Source organism: Salvelinus namaycush, chromosome 22 (genome assembly GCF_016432855.1).
Source record: "Salvelinus namaycush isolate Seneca chromosome 22, SaNama_1.0, whole genome shotgun sequence".
In the NCBI taxonomy this organism is placed as follows: domain Eukaryota; kingdom Metazoa; phylum Chordata; class Actinopteri; order Salmoniformes; family Salmonidae; genus Salvelinus; species Salvelinus namaycush.
Genome location: NC_052328.1, coordinates 20969067 through 20986798, shown reverse-complemented (window position 1 = coordinate 20986798; position 17732 = coordinate 20969067). Strand labels below are relative to the sequence as shown.

The window sequence follows — 17732 nt, the reverse complement described above, 5'->3', positions numbered from 1 at the left end:
CTCCCTCCAGCATGTTACGTTTTTGTTGTTGTTTCCCCAACCAAGCAAGGACTTTTTGTATGGAGTGTCGAATTTGGTAAACAAAAAAATGCATGGCTTACTTGCTACGTGAGGTTTATTTGATTGAAAATAAGTTTCGTAATGCTAATGCTGGTACAAGTGTACGTGACATCCCAGCAACTTTGAAAAAAAAAACTTAATCGGAGTTGTCTTGAGATGCATGCTCTGAGGCTAGTAGCATAGCATCTTTTATTTTATTTTATTAACAACAAATCAGTACAGAAAGTACATGAGGGAACACAAGTATATATATATTATATACAATGGACAATCGAGCTAGGGGGTACAATATCACATTACAATTACACAAGGACCTTAAGGGACATACTTACAATTCTAACAGCTTTTTTGTTAGTGGAGTATTTAACTGTCTTAAAATACAGTTCAATTTCTTTTTGTAGGGTAAGTAAATGTTAGTAGCATAGCATCTCTCTCTATTGAATACTTGTTGACGTCAACAACCCTCGTCGAATATTCAAAAGATTACAATAATGAGATATATCCATCAATCCAAAGAAAGGAGGCGGGAGCTAGACAGCTCGCGGTGCCGCTTTGTGGACAACAACTCCCATTGTTAGGGCGGAGAAACGTGTATCTTGTCAGTATGACCATAATCTTTTGGTTCAGGCATTCCTATGTGGATAATTTATCGGGAAAGAAAAGGGTTTTGGGTTAAATGCCGAAAATAAGGTCTGAGGTTAACATAAGTTTAGGAGAGTTTATCCGTTTTGTTCTGTGAGATAATATAAGTCAGTTAACATGACCTTTATGAATGATGAAGCCTTTGTGCTTTTTAAAAACTCACAAAAAGTGACATTAGCCTGATAAAGATTACCACAAAACGTTTAAGATCTCATAAGCCTGTGTTTACCGCAGACCTTATTTGTGGCATTTATCCAAAAACAAAACTACAAAAACGCCATTCGGAGTTAGGGTGCCTCATAAATACGTAATTACTATTTCTCTCTGGAGTTTCTGGTCAATATAATCGATTATCTGTGCCTCTGCCGAGTTCCCTAAACAGATGTTCTGGTTTTCAGAAGAAATGGAAAGAGAGCCTGTGACGCAAATCCGTTTTTGGACGTTAACAACGAGACACCAACGATAGACAAAAAAAAACAAAAAACCTTGTCGTTTCCAATAGGAAAAAATGAGTCATAGTGGGCAGAACAAGAAAGGAGGTGGGCAGAGCTTATTGGCGTATTCTAGTGGACAGCTGCATATTTCTGTTTGGGAACGCCTACTCTGTGATGTGTGTGTGTTTGTGTGAGAACTCAATTCTCCTTTGCACTCCTAAATAGCGCGATTTTTTTAAAGCTTTGGAAAAGGGTGAAGTCTACAAAACTTAGTCCGTTTTGTTCATAACATATTTTAGTTTTGGGAACAGAAAAGTGTATTGAGATCAAATGTTTCATTGATGAGAATCTGTGGCGACACTCCATTTTAACTACTCCACAGTTACTGGATTGGTTGAACAGTGCAGAAGAGAACCTCCCCCGAAAGTTTTTTTGTTAATGTCAGATCCAGGATGTAGGGGAAATAATTTCAGGCGTTTCTGTTAGGCCTGGCGTATTAGGTTAGGGGAGAGATAACCAAATAGAGAAACAGGATATACAATCGAAGAGTACGGGACAGAATGTAAATAAACGAGCCCAGGGTTCACATATTCCTCACACTGGATTCACCTACTATGAATAGCTACACCACCAGAGACAGGTGAAGAGAGATGGAATGAGAATGTTATGTTTAAGGCCAGGAGTTTTCCTTGACCTGACTTCAGCATGTCAGTCAATCAATGACAAATAGAGACACATGGGTGAATTTATGGATGCTAAACTGGTTGTGATGCATGAGATGATGGGGAGTTATGGATTGTCTTCATTAAAACACCAGGTGGCGCCTTATACACTTAAAATCCCGTTTTTTGTCAAACCCTTTCGAGAGAAGTAGTCTGACTAAAACTGAAGGAGTAATGTTAAGTCAGTTAAGAAAAAAATCTTATTTACAACGACGGCCTAGGAACAGTGGGTTAACTGCCTTGTTCAGGGGCAGAACAACAGATTTTTACCTTGTCAGCTCGGGGATTCAATCTAGCAACCTTTCGGTTACTGGCCCAACACTAACCACTAGGCTACCTGCCGCCCAAACGATACTGTGATTTCTGGAGCTACTTCTGAGAAGGTGATGTATTGTGATGCCAACTGACCCTAGTCACACTTCATTCCCCATTGCTTTCCACTGACACATTCTGTGCTGTATTGTGGTGTTATGTCTCTGACTGTGTACCATGACCTTGTACCGTATGCATGACCTTCAGAGCCTTAATCAAACGCAGACCATAGCTGATCATAGTCAATGTATTTTGTTGTACAATTTCAACTAGATATCCACAGCTATGCATTAAGAAATTGTAGTAACCTACTGGGATAGTGGTGTATTATAAAATAACTTGGAATTGTTTGCTGTTACTGTATTTCTTTAATTAATGATCTCTTAACATAATACCTTTATTTTCACAAGAACTTACAAGATATTTGACAGTACAATATTACACATTACATATCTTTTCCAGGAACACAATCTATTGTGCCCAGTGTGAAGAAAATAAAAGCAATAAGATCCTATTGCTCTGGATAGTCTGTATGTGAGGCTATACAGGGCCTCTACTCTATAATGAAACATTTAAAATAACATATTAGTTTGTCTAAAGTACATTAGTCCAAAGTACATTTTTACAGACTCAATTCAAAATGTGGATTCCAAACAGATGTTTGTCATGTTGGCCTACATATTTATAAGACTTATCAGCATTGAATTTACTTTCAAGTGTTAGTATTGATGGTTATGCAATTGAGTGCAGACGTTTTTAATACTAAGGTATTCAGTTTCTTCTAAATCAAAATGTGTCCTAGATTGCCCTAGATTTGTCCTAGTGGTGTATTGGTATAGTGAATATATTTTCCACATGAATCAATCATAAACAGGTGATGCTAATTTGACTGATTCGGCATGCAGTTCTGGTTAATTCAAGCCTTTATTGGAAAAAAGTTTAGAACCGGCTAACAGCACCTTCTCCATCAAGTCCATCCAGAAAGTCGACAATTTCCTTCGCTCTGTCACCTCCATGATGGACAATGGACAACAGAACATGAATACTGCTGTCACGTTGGTCAGTGGGTAGCATAATTTCTGCTGCCTTCTTGTGGAAATCAATTGACTTGGAAGCATCTTGTTTTGCATAAAACAGATGTTGGGCATACCAGTTGTAGATTTTTTGTAAATTCTGTGGTTCCATTCCTTCCCTATCAAGAAGCAGGTCCTCGAATATCTTATCTGCTCTATCAACTCTGCCAGATTCTTTGTACATGGCAGACAGTTCCAGTTTAGCTGCAAGGGATTTTGGGTAGAGTGCGACCACCTCTTCATAAAGGTTGACTGCATTTTCAATCAGAATATGCCTCATTGGGTTCCTTTTCTCTTCCGGAGAGAAAATCTTCCATTTGTAACACTTCCCAAGATGCCTTTTCAGCTGGCGTGAATTGGGATGCCTCTCCAGGGTCCTTCTTGCCAGGTCAATGCTTGAATCATGAGAGACGTAATCTCGTAAAAAATATAGCAAGATTCCAAATCCACCAAAGCTGTCCAAAGGCTTTTCTATCACTTCCTTTGCGAGTTTACGTGCTTCCTCAACCTGGCCGCTCTCTGCAAGTCTCTGCAGGTACATCACTGTGATGTACAACTCTTCTGGATCCAATTCTCTAGCAATCCGTAGGCGCTCCATCATCTCAGATCGCAGCTCCGGGGTAATGTCTTTCTTTTCAACAGATTTATTAAACGCCATGGCGTAACCGCAGCGCAGCACCTTGTTCTCAGGATCCCCTTTCAAGGCCATCCGGAAGCAATCTAGTGCTGCTGACTTCTTGCTTACATCAAACTTATTCAAAGTCCAGGCCCTTTCTCCCCACACTACACCTGGGCAGTGCGAGGGGTTGTCCCGCAATAGTCTCCCCACCTTCTCCACATAGGTCTGGCTCTCTGTCAGCTCCCCTTGGTGATAGTGCACCCAGGCCAAGTTCCCATAGTGGACCACCAGACTTAGCTCCACGTCGTCTGGGCAGTTTAGCCGAATGGCCTCTTCAGCCTTCTTCAGGCAATGAAGAGCGTCCTCTGTGGAGCCCAAAGCGTAGTGTAGGTAAGCCAGGAAGTTGTACAGATGACCCGTCCAGGAACATTGAACCCCCTCGCTGCTGCTGATGTCTATCATGCTTTCTCTGAGGCTTTGAAGTTTAGAACTGCTGTCGTCCAGCTTCCAGGTGAAGTGGCATTCCAAACCCTGCAGCCTATTTTTCAAGGAGTTCTGAGCCATTCTGGTTAAAAAAAGACAACAGTTAAATCAAAATAGTTTAGAGTTAACAATACTTAACGGAGATATTTCAGACCTGGATGGTGAACCAATTACTCATTGTTTGTGTGTGAGTGAGAGAGAGAGATCACTTACTTCGGAGTTGGGCAAGAGAAAGTCATCTTGTGGTCTCTGAGTTTCAAGACAGAGCAAATGAGTGTCTGATTAGATAACCTCACTGACTATCCTGATTTTATACTGTATGGACCAAATTGTTATCTTCCAATGGGCGGGTTATGTGGTTATTGTCATAGTTTCGTTTCTAACAAATAGAGACTTAAGCAAATGGGTGTGTGCTCCACAAGACTCATGTTGAAACACGAAAGGGCCTTTTGCCACAAAGTTGGAAGTAGAGAATCGTCTAGAATGTCATTGTATGCTGTTTCGTTAAGATTTCCCTTCACTTGAATTAAGGGGCCTGGCCCGAGCAATGAAAAACAGCCCCAGACCATTATTCCTCCTCCACCAAACGTTACAGTTGGCATTATGCATTCGGGCAGGTATCATTCTCCTAGCAAAACCTAGATTTGTCTGTCGGACTGCCAGATGGTGAAGTGTGATTCATCACTCCAGAGAACGTATTTCCACTGCTCCAGAGTCTAATGGTGGCATGATTTACACCACTCCAGCCGACGTTTGACATTGCGCATGGTGATCTTAGGCTTGTGTGTGGGTGCTCGGCCATGGAGGCCCATATCAGGAAGCTCCCTGGGAACAGTTATTGTAATGACATTGCTTCCAGAGGCAGTTTGGAACTCGGTAGTGAGTGTTGCAACCGACGACAGACAATTTTTACGCACCAGGCGCTTCAGTACTCGGCATCCCCGGTCTGTGAGCTTGTGTTGCCTACCACTTCGCGGCTGAGTCGTTGTTGCTTCTAGGGTATATATACAATCAAGTTCTTAAAAGAACTCCAGCGTAAAGAGAGAAACAAGGAACGGAGAAACCGAAACATCACATGTAACAAAAATATATCTTATGCAGAGGGTGTCCAGCTAGTTCGATAAAGATGGAATTAAGTTTTTTTTACATGCTAATTGATTTTTGCAGTGAATGTGTGATGAATATATTTACAAAAAATGGTAGCATTTGAGCCAAGTGGTGAAAAAAATGTATGGAACAAGTCCGGTTGTCAGAAAATGCGTTTTTATCAATTAGCATCCCCGGTCTGTGAGCTTGTGTTGCCTACCACTTCGCGGCTGAGTCGTTGTTGCTTCTAGGGGTTTCTACTTCACAATAACAGCACTTACAATTGACCGGGGAAAGTGACTTGATCTTGATGCCTGTGTACCAAAACGATTTAGTTGTAAAACGAGAGTGACAAGTGTTTTGATTACGATAATATTGTCAAAATTCCACTTTTAATAACCATCATAATTGGTCACTTGGCGATAATGTTCCCAGACAGCACAAATACATCTCACTGTATGGAGAGCGTTTGCACATTGGCAAGATGTCGCCAAGACGTCGGCATTAGGCATTCGCCTTCAGGCACTGTTTGGACAATGCATGTCAAGGCTGCATGCTGTCTAGCTCTGTACAGACAACATTAAAAATACCTTTATTTGAGGTCGGATCCAACAGCAAATAATGTTTTACTACACGATTTGAATTAGTCATTACCAAATGAGTGTAAACATCGAATTTGAATGTAAAATATATAAAAGATTATTAGCAAAATTATACTGCCAATAATAAAACACAATATGCTTTTAATTTTTGTCATTTAGCAGAGACTATTATACAGAGCAACTTACAGTGGTGGGTGCACACATTTTCATACTGGTCCCCCATGGAAACTGAACCCTCAACCCTGGTATTGCAAGCACCATGCTGTACCAACTGAGCTAAGTGGGACTATACTAGACTATAAGTGATTTTGTTTGTAAGTAAAATGAAAAGAGAAGATTCAAGTTAATGTCAAGTTTATTAGGCTACTGCTATACAATCAAGTTCTTAAAAGAACTCCAGCATAAAGAGAGAAACAAGGAACGGAGAAACCGAAACATCACATGTAACAAAAATATATCTTATGCAGAGGGTGTCCAGCTAGTTCGATAAAGATGGAATTAAGGTTTTTTTACATGCTAATTGATTTTTGCAGTGAATGTGTGATGAATATATTTACAAAAAATGGTAGCATTTGAGCCAAGTGGTGAAAAAAATGTATGGAACAAGTCCTGTTGTCAGAAAATGCGTTTTTATCAATTTATTTAAGCTTATAGGCTTTATACATCTTTTCTGGTAAAAGTATTGCCAACCATGGCCCGAAAAGGTTTGACTGTCCATGGGTAGGCTATGCATAAAAGATGTGAACTGTGGCCCCAGCTGGTGAGGAATGATTATGCATCGAAAGAAGGCAGCATTGTTACACTCGGCCCTATTTCGATGTCTACACGATCTATGGCCGACTCTGTGATGCTGAGCGGCCATGTGACCGTGCAGCGTGCATGCATTTCGACCTCCCACACTCACAGCCGATCTACTAATTATATACCGCTGTCAGGCCGACCTCGGTGAGATGTATGTGTGCTGTCTGGGTTGCATACAACATTGCATACGTTTGAAACAAATGTTGATTATTTCCATCGAACACAATCAAAGTTAAAATAAGTCCTAGATGCCTTCAATTTCCCAACTTTAGACATGCCCAATTTTAGGGATTTTTTTTCTTTTTACAATGTGATGTTGCGCTCCAAACGAATAACTTGAAATAACATGTAGGTAATTCAATAATCGAAAGAAATGTATTTATTGACCTAGTGGTTTTAAGTATTTAGGCATATCATGTGAAATAGGCCTCATGCGACATCATTGTCAAAAGAGCAAGAGACACTGTTGCATGTACGTCTACATTATTTATGGATTGATCCTATACCAAAACATTATGTTAACAACTCCAAAGCAGTTGCATGTGGCGCAGGAACCATTGACTCGCTGCATTTTTCTATTATCATGACACCTGCTATTAACTCAACTGGTTAGGGCAGCTCATTCAGTGATGCCAATTTAGCAATTTTGTTGCTAGATTTAGCAACTTTTCAGACTACCCTGGCAACTTTCTTTTCAAACAGCACCTAGCAACAAAATACTTTAAAAAATGTATTTATAACTTTTAACAACTTTTGAAAAGTGACTTGAACGTGAAAATGCACACATTTCCCCTCTAAATGACACAACAACTATTTTCTCTGTCACACACTCAGTCACAACACACGTGCCTGGCTGCAAAAGTGCATTGTGAGTGAAGTCAGCAGCAGGCGCTCAGCTCGTGCACAGGCAGCAGCAGGCCAGCAGCAATTTCAGCAAATTGCAAATCATTGTTGGCTGACTGCAGCAACAGTAGTAGTAGGTTCGATGAGCCAAACCCAATGAATATAGTTGGTCACGAATGTTTGATCTTGAACAGAACTTACAACATCAATCAACATGTCTCAATCAAAATTGTACAGCCAGAAGTACAGAAAAGAGTGGTAGTCTGTACCTGAACAAATGTCAAATCATATTTTTTGCCGAGATGACCAGTCAATTTGAGTAACGTTATTGTTTATTCTACGTAATGACGCAGTTTTACGTTATCACGCTATGACATCACAACGTCATTTAGCAACTTTTAGCAACAAATCAACCTGCCTCTAGCAACTTACCCTGAAAATTAGTTGGCAACACTGAGCTCATAAATATCTGTCTCCTAAGTGGGACTCTTATGAATAAAGAGGTTTCATTCATAGTTTTTATTTTTACCCATAAGAGTAGGAGTAAAATGTCTATTCTCAGCACATGCGACAAATGTTCTACTCTGGGACGCTTTTTGGATATGGGCTCTGGTCCCCCCTGATCATATGATAGTGTGATCATACTCCTACTCTGAAACGATTTGTGAATACTGGCCCTAGTGTATGAATAGCAGTCTACAGAATCCTCCATATTCTTATTGCGTCTCTCACAGGGTTTATGAGATGGTCCTATTGCTTGTGTGATTTATATAGTTTGGCTCAACCAAAGTGCACTGCGAGCGACAAGGGCTCGTTAGTCTAATTTCAAAAAATAAAATAAATGTCTTCTCTTATTCCCACTAAGCTCAAGAAGTGGACGGAATGCATGTTTGAGGATCCAACAGTGAAAGCCACCATGGTCCCCAATGAGACCTACTGTACAAGGCCTTTATTAACAAGGGCTAATGGAAATCCAATTTTGACTATTGCCTGTAGATACATGGCACGATGGCAATTCACACTTGACCGTCCAGTTTCCCCATTCTAAAATAATTTGTATATATCCTCTATGTAATTAGGGCATCAGCTGTAGATGTCAACTTAGTTGTGCAGCTGTTTATCTCATAGGAAACCTTTCTGAAGGTTAATTTCTGTACTCCTTTCCTTTGATTACATTTAATTGTATATGGAACATGGTTTGATTACCAGATGTTCAATGAACGCATAACAATGATTATTTAGAATGATTGTAGTGTAGTTTCATTAGAGGTAGATCAGAAATACTGATGGAACTGTGAGTCATGTCTGTTGACGTTCATTTCTATCATGCTTAGTCAACACCTGGCATATTTTTTTACATTTACAAAAGCATATAAATATTTTAATGTAATAAAGACTGCACAACAAGAGTTCTGGTGTTTTTATATTGTTGTCCTGAAATCTGGAAGTGAAATAGTGTGATAGTCATCTGCATTACCTTATTTTCACCACCAGTCCTGACATTAACCTATACTGTACTTGGACAGGTCTGTGAATAGAGGGTGGAGCACTGCCACTGGTTATGCCACTATCTTGCCTGTCACATTGTCAAATCCTATCTTGTATGTCCATGCATAGCTAAATCAATGTCACGACTCACAACACAAGTAATAGACAGTCCTTCAAACTGGAAGCAGCCTTCAACATTAATGAATAGAAAAACCTCATATGCAAATAAAAACATACATTGTTAAAATTACATTCTGTGGTAAAATAGGCAAGTTACAATGGGTATGAGAGATACTGGTAATACTACAAAACATACAACTTTAAAAAAATAAATAAAAGAAACAAACATATACACAAATTTTAACGTGCATTCCACTCTTCTATCTTCAACCAAACATTTCTATTTGACATTTAATTATACATTGACCCAAGACTGAACTTAAACAGAGGGGAATTGTTTCCTTCAATTATACTGAACAAAAATATACTATTACAGTTTATATAAGGACATCGGACAAGTGAAATAAATTCCTTAGCCCCTAATGTATGGATTTCACATAACTGGGCAGGGGTGCAGGCATGGGTGGGCCTGGCTCCCAAGTGGGTGGGCATATGCCCTCCTAGGCCCACCAATGGCTGCACCCCTGCCCAGTCATGTGAAGGTCATAGATTAGGGCCTAAGGACTGTATTTCAATTGACTGATTTCCTTATATGAACTGTAACTTAGTAAAACCGTTGAAATTGTTGCGTTTATATATACCCACTTGGGAGCCAGGCCTGACAATTCAGAATACATTTTCCCCACATAAGGGCTTTATTACAGACAGAAATACTCCTCAGTTTCATCAGCTGTCCTGGTGGCTGATCTCAGACGATCCCGTAGGTGAAGAAGCTGGATGTGGAGGTCCTTGGGCTGGCAATGTTACACGTGGTCTGTGGTTTTGAGGCTGTTTGGATGTACTGCCAAATTCTATAAACAATGTTGGAGGAGGCTTAAGGTAGAGAAATTAACATTCAATTCTCTGGCAACAGCTCTGGTGGACATTCTTGCAGTCGGCATGCCAATTTCACGCTTCTTCAAAACTTGAATCATCTGTGGCATTGTGTTGTTTGACACAACTGCACATTTTAGAGTGGCCTTTTATTGTCCCCAGCACAAGGTGCACCTGTGTAATGATCATGCTGTTTAATCAGCTTTTGATATGTCACCCCTGTCAGGTGGATGGATTATCTTGGCAAATGAGAAACGATCATTAACAGGGATATAAACAAATGTGTGCACAAAATTTGAGAGAAATACGCGTTTTGTGCGTATGGAACATTTCTGGGGTATTTTATTTCAGCTCATGAAACATAAGACCAACGCTTTACATGTTGCTTTTATATTTTGTTCAGTATATTTGGTATTTCCTCTGCAAACTGCAATAGTAGCCAAGCATATGATACAAAATATACCCCATAAAGTTGTCATGGCTTTTAGGTGGGTTTTGTCTGTTCTTTGAAATTTCCCCCATGACAAAGACTATGATGAGGTATGAAAGTTATAGAGCCAGGAAAAATATAATTCAGAGTAACATTTTACCTTGCCAACACTTCAAATCTTTTCTTACCATGACTTACTTCACTTGGTTATTTGTATTTTCCATAATCTACAGTTCAACAAACATTATAGGCCTACAACAACAAGAGATGACAAGTGGTGTTCTCTATTCAAAGCACTAACATTAGCCTTTGGAATCAAGACAAAATACTGATAACAGCTAAAGCCTAAATTATTTTTCAACACCAAAAGGCCACTCTTACAACTCTACAGTAGCCTACCCTACATCCCTAGCCCTTGATCATGACTCTCAGTTGTATTAGATTACACATAAGAGTCATTGGACGAAGGCATCTTCCTTAGGGGTGGGTTTGGTTGAGAGTTGCTGCACTCTGTCTGAACATTAACACGCATCACTTGTGGTACAGTTTTGGAAGCATGAGGACCTTCTTTATCTTTCATATCAGCAATAAATAATTTTCAAAAAACTAAACAGGTTAAATTGATCAACTTTATATGTTTAGGGTTCCCACACGGCCATATTTCCATGCGCTTGTTTGTGGAAAACAGATGGAAGACAGAGTGGACTGGCAGAATCTAAGCGATAGAGGTGAGAGAGACATAACAGGAGAGATGGCTGCCAAGATGGCGGACAGGAAAAAAAGGAGGAAAATGGAACATGAGTAAATATGGAGTGGGGAAATGCACAAGCCTTCTGAAGGAGAAGATGGTGGACAAGAATAGAAGGAAAAGTTTAACATGTCTTGAGGCAATATGGAATGGAGGAATTAACAAAACTTTTGGAAGAGCTACAGACGGAAATTGAACGCGACGAGAGTAAGGATGAATTAACTGCGGTGGCAGGGGCAGTGATGAACGCCAAGAAAGAGCTGAGTGTAGAGGGAAGCGGTGTGGTGAGGAAGGTTGGCGTCAAGTAAAAAGTGAGGGACATGTGCTCCAGTAGTTCAGAGATGGAACCTGACGAGAGTGAGGATGAAGTACCAGAGGTGAGGACCGCTGAGTTCATGCCTCATCCCAATGATGACAAGTATGATTCTGGCCAAGTGGGAGTGAGATTTCGGAGAGAATCTATCTTTGTATTCTGACTGATTCATATGCGGTATGTGGTTCGGTGGAGAAGAGATTTGGGACTGTTGAATCTGTGAAAGTAACTTGAAGTGGACCCGTGATGATTTATTGTGTTTCTTCCATCCAGTGGGAGCGGGTGCTCCGGACCAAGCGACAAGGACTGGGACTTGCTTCGCTCTCCGGAGCAGGGCGCCATTGAAAGTAGTGATAACGGGGGTAGCTGAAATGGAAGATTCCTGGTGTCTGTGACGCCCAGCGTTTGGTGTGACGCAGATCCGGGGAGGAAGTGGTGAAACGGTGAAGACATTGTCTGTCTTGCTGAGTTTTGATGCAGAGTCTTTGTCCGACAAGGTCATGTTAGGATGTGTCAGTCAGTTATCCTGTGAGAGAATTTGTTACGAAAATACTACAGTGTTTTAGGTGCCAAGCTTATGGTCATGTGGCAGCAGTGTGTAAGAGGTAGATTATTAGATTTGAGAAGTGTGCAGGAGGACATGAGACGAAGGAATGTGTAGTATCGGTGGAGAAAGTTGTGTGTGTTAGCTGTGGGGGTGCCCATGGGGCTGGAAATCAGAGGTGTCCGGTGAGAGAAAGGCAGGTTGATGTTTCCAGGGTCAGAGTAGTAAAGAAAGTGTTGTATGCTGAAGCAGTGAAGAGAGTGGTAGAGTAAGATGGGTACAGGGTGAGGGATCCTGAGAGGATTCCTGTGAATAGGCAGAGACCAATACAGCCCCCTGGGAAGAATGTGCTTCAGTTTGGTGGTTTTGTTAGCATTCATAGCCATGGTTGTCAACTGTACTGCAGAAACAGTAAGTCACAGAAAATAAAGGTTGTGGTGGCTAGCTCTGCCACTAGAGGTCCTGGTTCGAGTCCAGGCTCTGTCGCAGCTGGCCGTGGACGGGAGACCCATGGGGCGGCACACAATTGACCCAGCGTCGTCTGGGTTAGGTGAGGGTTTGGCCGGCCGGGATGTCCTTGTCCCATCGCGCTCTAGCGACTCCTGTGGTGGGCTGGGCGCATGCACGCTGACACGGTAGCCAGGTGTACGGCGTTTCCTCCAACACATTGGTGCGACTGGCTTCCGGGTTAAGCAGGATATTGTGTCAAGAAGCAGTGTTGGGTCGTGTTTCAGAGGACGCACGGCTCTCGACTAAGAAGTAACGTTAGCTCCTTCAGTCCTATATTGGGCTGCCTACAACCCATAACTTACAGGGGTGCAAACAAAATACACTGACTCAATTGAAAACAATTAAACATAATTTTTTTGCATGAAATAGGAACTGCCTACAACCACACACCATTAGCAAAGCGATTACTGGTAATGATGTGTTTTGTTATTGTTTCTAGGATACTTCAAACTAGCCCATACGCCAATGAAGGATGGACATTGCAATTTGGACCACTGACGACTAGCACTGCCGGACCTGACGATGAGTCATAAAGTTCCAACTTGAAATAATGTGAGATGTTGCTGTAAACGTAGACATAATACATTGAGCCTATCAAAACCAGCTATCTATAAAAAAAATAGCAATTTACCCATTTTCTATTGTAACAATCCATGGTTTAATTGTGGATTCATGCAATAACTCAACAAAACTAGACGTTTTTCCACTAATAATGCTTAGGCCAATGAATGAACGGGAACACTCGAACGGGTGCCGAAATAAAACACGATCAACTGAATGACTGAATGATACATTTCATGATACATTGCATTTTGAAGAACTATTTAAAATCACAAACGTTTAAGTCAGATCTCACTGAAAACATAATTCATTCTTCTGCAATTGCAATTCTTCAAGACCAACAGGAGCTTATTTAGAACTGACGAAACGCAAACTCTGAGATGTCCGAATGAAGAAGGAATGGTTCAGCCTTCGCATTTCCTTCTCCTTTGATGGGGTTTGATGACGGTTTGCACCCAATGTTAATGGTGCATTACTGTCACCAGCTGGACGGGGTATTGAAATAAAAAATAAAAACATTAATTGTGGAAAAAACACGTCAACAAACAAAACGCATCCCACTTCTTCAATCACAGTCCATTCCACAGGCCCAGAGGCCTGTGAGGATGGAACATTCACCGATCAGATTTATTGCAAGGCTTCGGCTGTGAAATCATGAATATCCCAAAAACTTTAATCTGCATTCACAATGATTCCAATTTTCTCAGACTTCTTCCCAGCTTGTGCTGTACAGTTTATGATCATTGCAAAAAATAATAAAGTCCACCTTTTTAACATGTAACATTTCATGATCCCTCGGTTGATGAGAAACTTCTGCATTAATGACACTGAAAGGGTTTGTGCACAAAAGCTCATGAATCCTGACTTTATATGGGAAGGGAAAGACTCTTCATTAAAGAACACTAGTATGGATGAAGTAAATGTATTTTCTCCATCCACCATACGGGTCAGTCGACGTGCAACAACCACTCCATCTACAGTATGTCTTTAGTTATATCATCTGCCTTTACTTCTTGCGCCACCCCAGAAATAACCCTCTTGATAGGCACCCTGCTTCAAAAATCCATACAGGAACATTCCACCGATTATCTTTTTAAGGATTAAAACATGCTTCTTCTGCTCTGTAAACACACAAAATGTCTAAAAAAAGACCACTTCTTGTGACTCTCACCGACTTAACACTTTCCTCCAAAATATACCAGATTTTCCTTATCCTTCTGACTAAAAACGAATCTAGGGGTTTCTTAGTTTCCACTACAACTGTACTTATTTTGTGTCAGTTCTTCGCCACTGTAACCCACTCATTCTCACTCTCTGTGCTATTATCTTCACCCGACTCACTAGCAGTTTCAAACAAAACCACATTTTCCACCATCTCGTCAAATCCTTGGCATTACCTGACTGGCTTTACCCATAATCGGAACTAGTTTTCCCCCATTGAGATAGCTAGAGGGCTCTTGTGCCCAAATTTCAGCATGGGCAGCGCCATTAAGGACATTCACCATTTTGCAGTAGTCAACTTGGTGGGACTTCCTATGGATTAAGGAAGGATCACATGATTACATCCGGGTCATCAGAAAGGATCATCCAATGAATTATACTGGTGAGCAAACATTCCATAACTGGATATGGCAGTAAATCGCAAACCTTAGCTTTGTACCTTTTCAAACAACCCACTCTAGGTGGCAGAATGCTCCCTTTCAGTCTGTTTGCCAACTCGTAGAAGAAGAACATTGACTACTTCAAAATGAAAATGGCCTCAATGGCGCTTTAGCTAATAGTCAATGTATTAAGCCTTAAAATTGCTACTTGATATCCACAACTCCATTTAGAAATTTTAGTAATCTACATGGGATAGTGATGTACATTGTAAAAGGACTTGGCCTTGTTTTCTGTTACTGTATTAATTTAATTAATGATATGTAAACACAATAGAATAGAATACCTTTATTTCCCCAAGAACTTACAAGATATTATACAGTATATCTTACACATTTAACAGATTTTCCAGAAACAGAATCAATTGTTCCCACTGTGCAGAAAACAAAAACAAACACAGATAGTCAGTCTGTGGCTATAAAGGGTTTCTCTACTTTATAATGCAAGAATTAAGAATAACATTAGTATGTCTACATTCGTCCGCAGTATGCCTTTACAGACACAATATGAAAATAATTGCTTTTCAGAGAGACACCAGGGATTGTAACATACTCTGCTTCACGAAAACATGGCTCTCTCGAGATATACTGTCTGACTCTGTAAAGCCAGTTGGGTTCTTAGTAAATCGCGCCGACAGGAACAAACATCTCTCTGGGAAGCAGAAGGATGGACGTGTATGTTTTATGATTAACGACTTATGGTTTAATTGATATCATACAGGAAATCAAGTCATTCTGTTCACCCGACCTAGAATATCTCACAATCAAATGCCGACCGTACTATCTCCCGAAAGATTTTTCGTCAATAATAGCCACAGCGGTCTATATCCCCCCCAAACAGATACCATGACGGCCCTCAAAGAACTTCACTGGACATAATGCAAACTGGAAACCACATATCCTGAGGCTGCATTTATTGTAGCTGGGGATTTTAACAAAGCAAATTTGAGGAAAAGGTTCCCTAAATTCTATCAACATATTGATTGCTGTACTCGCATTGCTAAAACCCTCGACCATTGCTATACTACCTTCCAGAATGCATATTAGGCCCTCCAACGCCCTACATTCGGGCAAATCGGAACACGATTCCATCTTGCTTCTCCCCTCCTATAGGCAGAAACTCAAGAGGAAGCACCCGTGGTGAGGACTATTCAACTCTGGTCTGACCAATCGGAATCCACTCTTCAAGAATGTTTTGATCACGTGGACTAGGATATGTTCAGAGTAGCTTCAGAAAATAATATCGACATATATACCAATACGGTAAATAAATTTATCAGGAAGTGCATAGGAGATGTTGTACCCACTGTGACTATTAAAATCTACCCCAACCAGAAACCGTGGATAGATGGGAGCATTTGCGCAAAACTGAAAGCGCAAACCACCGCATTTAACCAGGACAAGAAGACTGGGAATATGGAAGAATGCACACAGTGTAGTTATTCCCTCCACAAAGCAATCAAGCAGGCTAAACGTCAATATAGGGACAAAGTTGAGTCCCAGTTCAACAGCTCCCCCGTTCTTCACGGTTGGGATGGTGTTCTTCGGCTTGCAAGTCTCCCCCTTTTTCCTCCAAACATACTGATGGTCATTATGGCCAAACAGTTCTATTTTTGTTTCATCAGACCAGAGGACATTGCTCCAAAAAGTACTATCTTTGTCCCCATGTGCAGTTGCAAACCGTAGTCTGGCTTTTTTATGGCGGTTTTGGAGCAGTGGCTTCTTCCTTGTTGAGCGGCCTTTCAGGTTATGTCGATATAGGACTCGTTTTACTGTGGATATAGATACTTTTGTACCTGTTTCCTCCAGTATCTTCACAGGGTCCTTTGCTGTTGTTTATGGGATTGATTTGCACTTTTCGCACCAAGTACGTTCATTTCTAGGAGATATAACGCGTCTCCTTCCTGAGCGGTATGACGGCTGCGTGGTCCCATGGTGTTTATACTTGCGTACTATTGTTTGTACAGATGAACGTGGTACCTTCAGGCATTTGGAAATTGCTCCCAAGGATGAACCAGACTTGTGGAGGTCTACAATAGTTTTTCTGAGGTCTTGACTGATTTTCTTTTGATTTTCCCATGTCAAGCAAAGAGGCACTGAGTTTGAAGGTAGGCCTTGAAATACATCCATAGGTACACCTCCAATTGACTCAAATGATGTCAATTAGCCTATCAGAAGCTTCTAAAGCCATGACCTCATTTTCTGGAATTTTCCAAGCTGTTTAAAGGCACAGTCAACTTAGTGTATGTAAACTTCTGACCCACTGGAATTGTGATACAGTGAAATAATCTGTCTGTAAACAATAGTTGGAAAAATGACTTGTGTCATGCGCAAAGTAGATGTCCTAACCGACTTTCCAAAACTATAGTTTTTTCACAAGAAATTTGTGGAGTGGTTGATACACTTAGGTTGAAGTCATTAAAACTCGTTTATGTAAACTTCGGACTTCAACTGTATATTCTTAATCCATTCCTTACTTAGATTTACGTGTATTTTGGGTATATGTTGTGAAACTGTTAGATATTACTTGTTAGATGTTACTGCACTGTTGGAGCTCAAAGCACAAGTATTTTGCTACACCCGCAATAACATCTGCTCAACAAGTGTATGTGACCATTTAAAAAAAAAAGTGATTTGAATTTGAAAATATTGATTCCAGACCAATGTTTGTCATGTTATGCCTACATGTTTACATGAATTAGAATACTTTACCATCAGCCTTGAATTTACTTTAAAATGTTTGTATGGATAATCATGCATCTCTCAACAATCCCAGTAGCTAAAACTGTGCCTAGACACTTTTTAATATG

At 40.6% G+C, this 17732-nt stretch overlaps 1 protein-coding gene across 1 annotated transcript; it reads right to left on the bottom strand.

Annotated features, from left to right (window-relative positions):
- Positions 1-2530: 2530 nt before the first annotated feature.
- Positions 2531-4499, bottom strand: LOC120017931 (interferon-induced protein with tetratricopeptide repeats 1-like). Its single transcript, XM_038960887.1, has one exon. The coding sequence runs from the start codon at positions 4424-4426 to the stop codon at positions 3110-3112; it is 1317 nt and encodes a 438-aa protein (XP_038816815.1). The 5' UTR covers positions 4427-4499; the 3' UTR covers positions 2531-3109.
- Between the last annotated feature and the right edge of the window lie 13233 nt (positions 4500-17732).

Coding starts and splice junctions, on each gene's coding strand:
- LOC120017931 (XM_038960887.1), bottom strand. CDS start 4,426: ATGGCTCAGAACTCCTTGAAAAATAGGCTGCAGGGTTTGGAATGCCAC.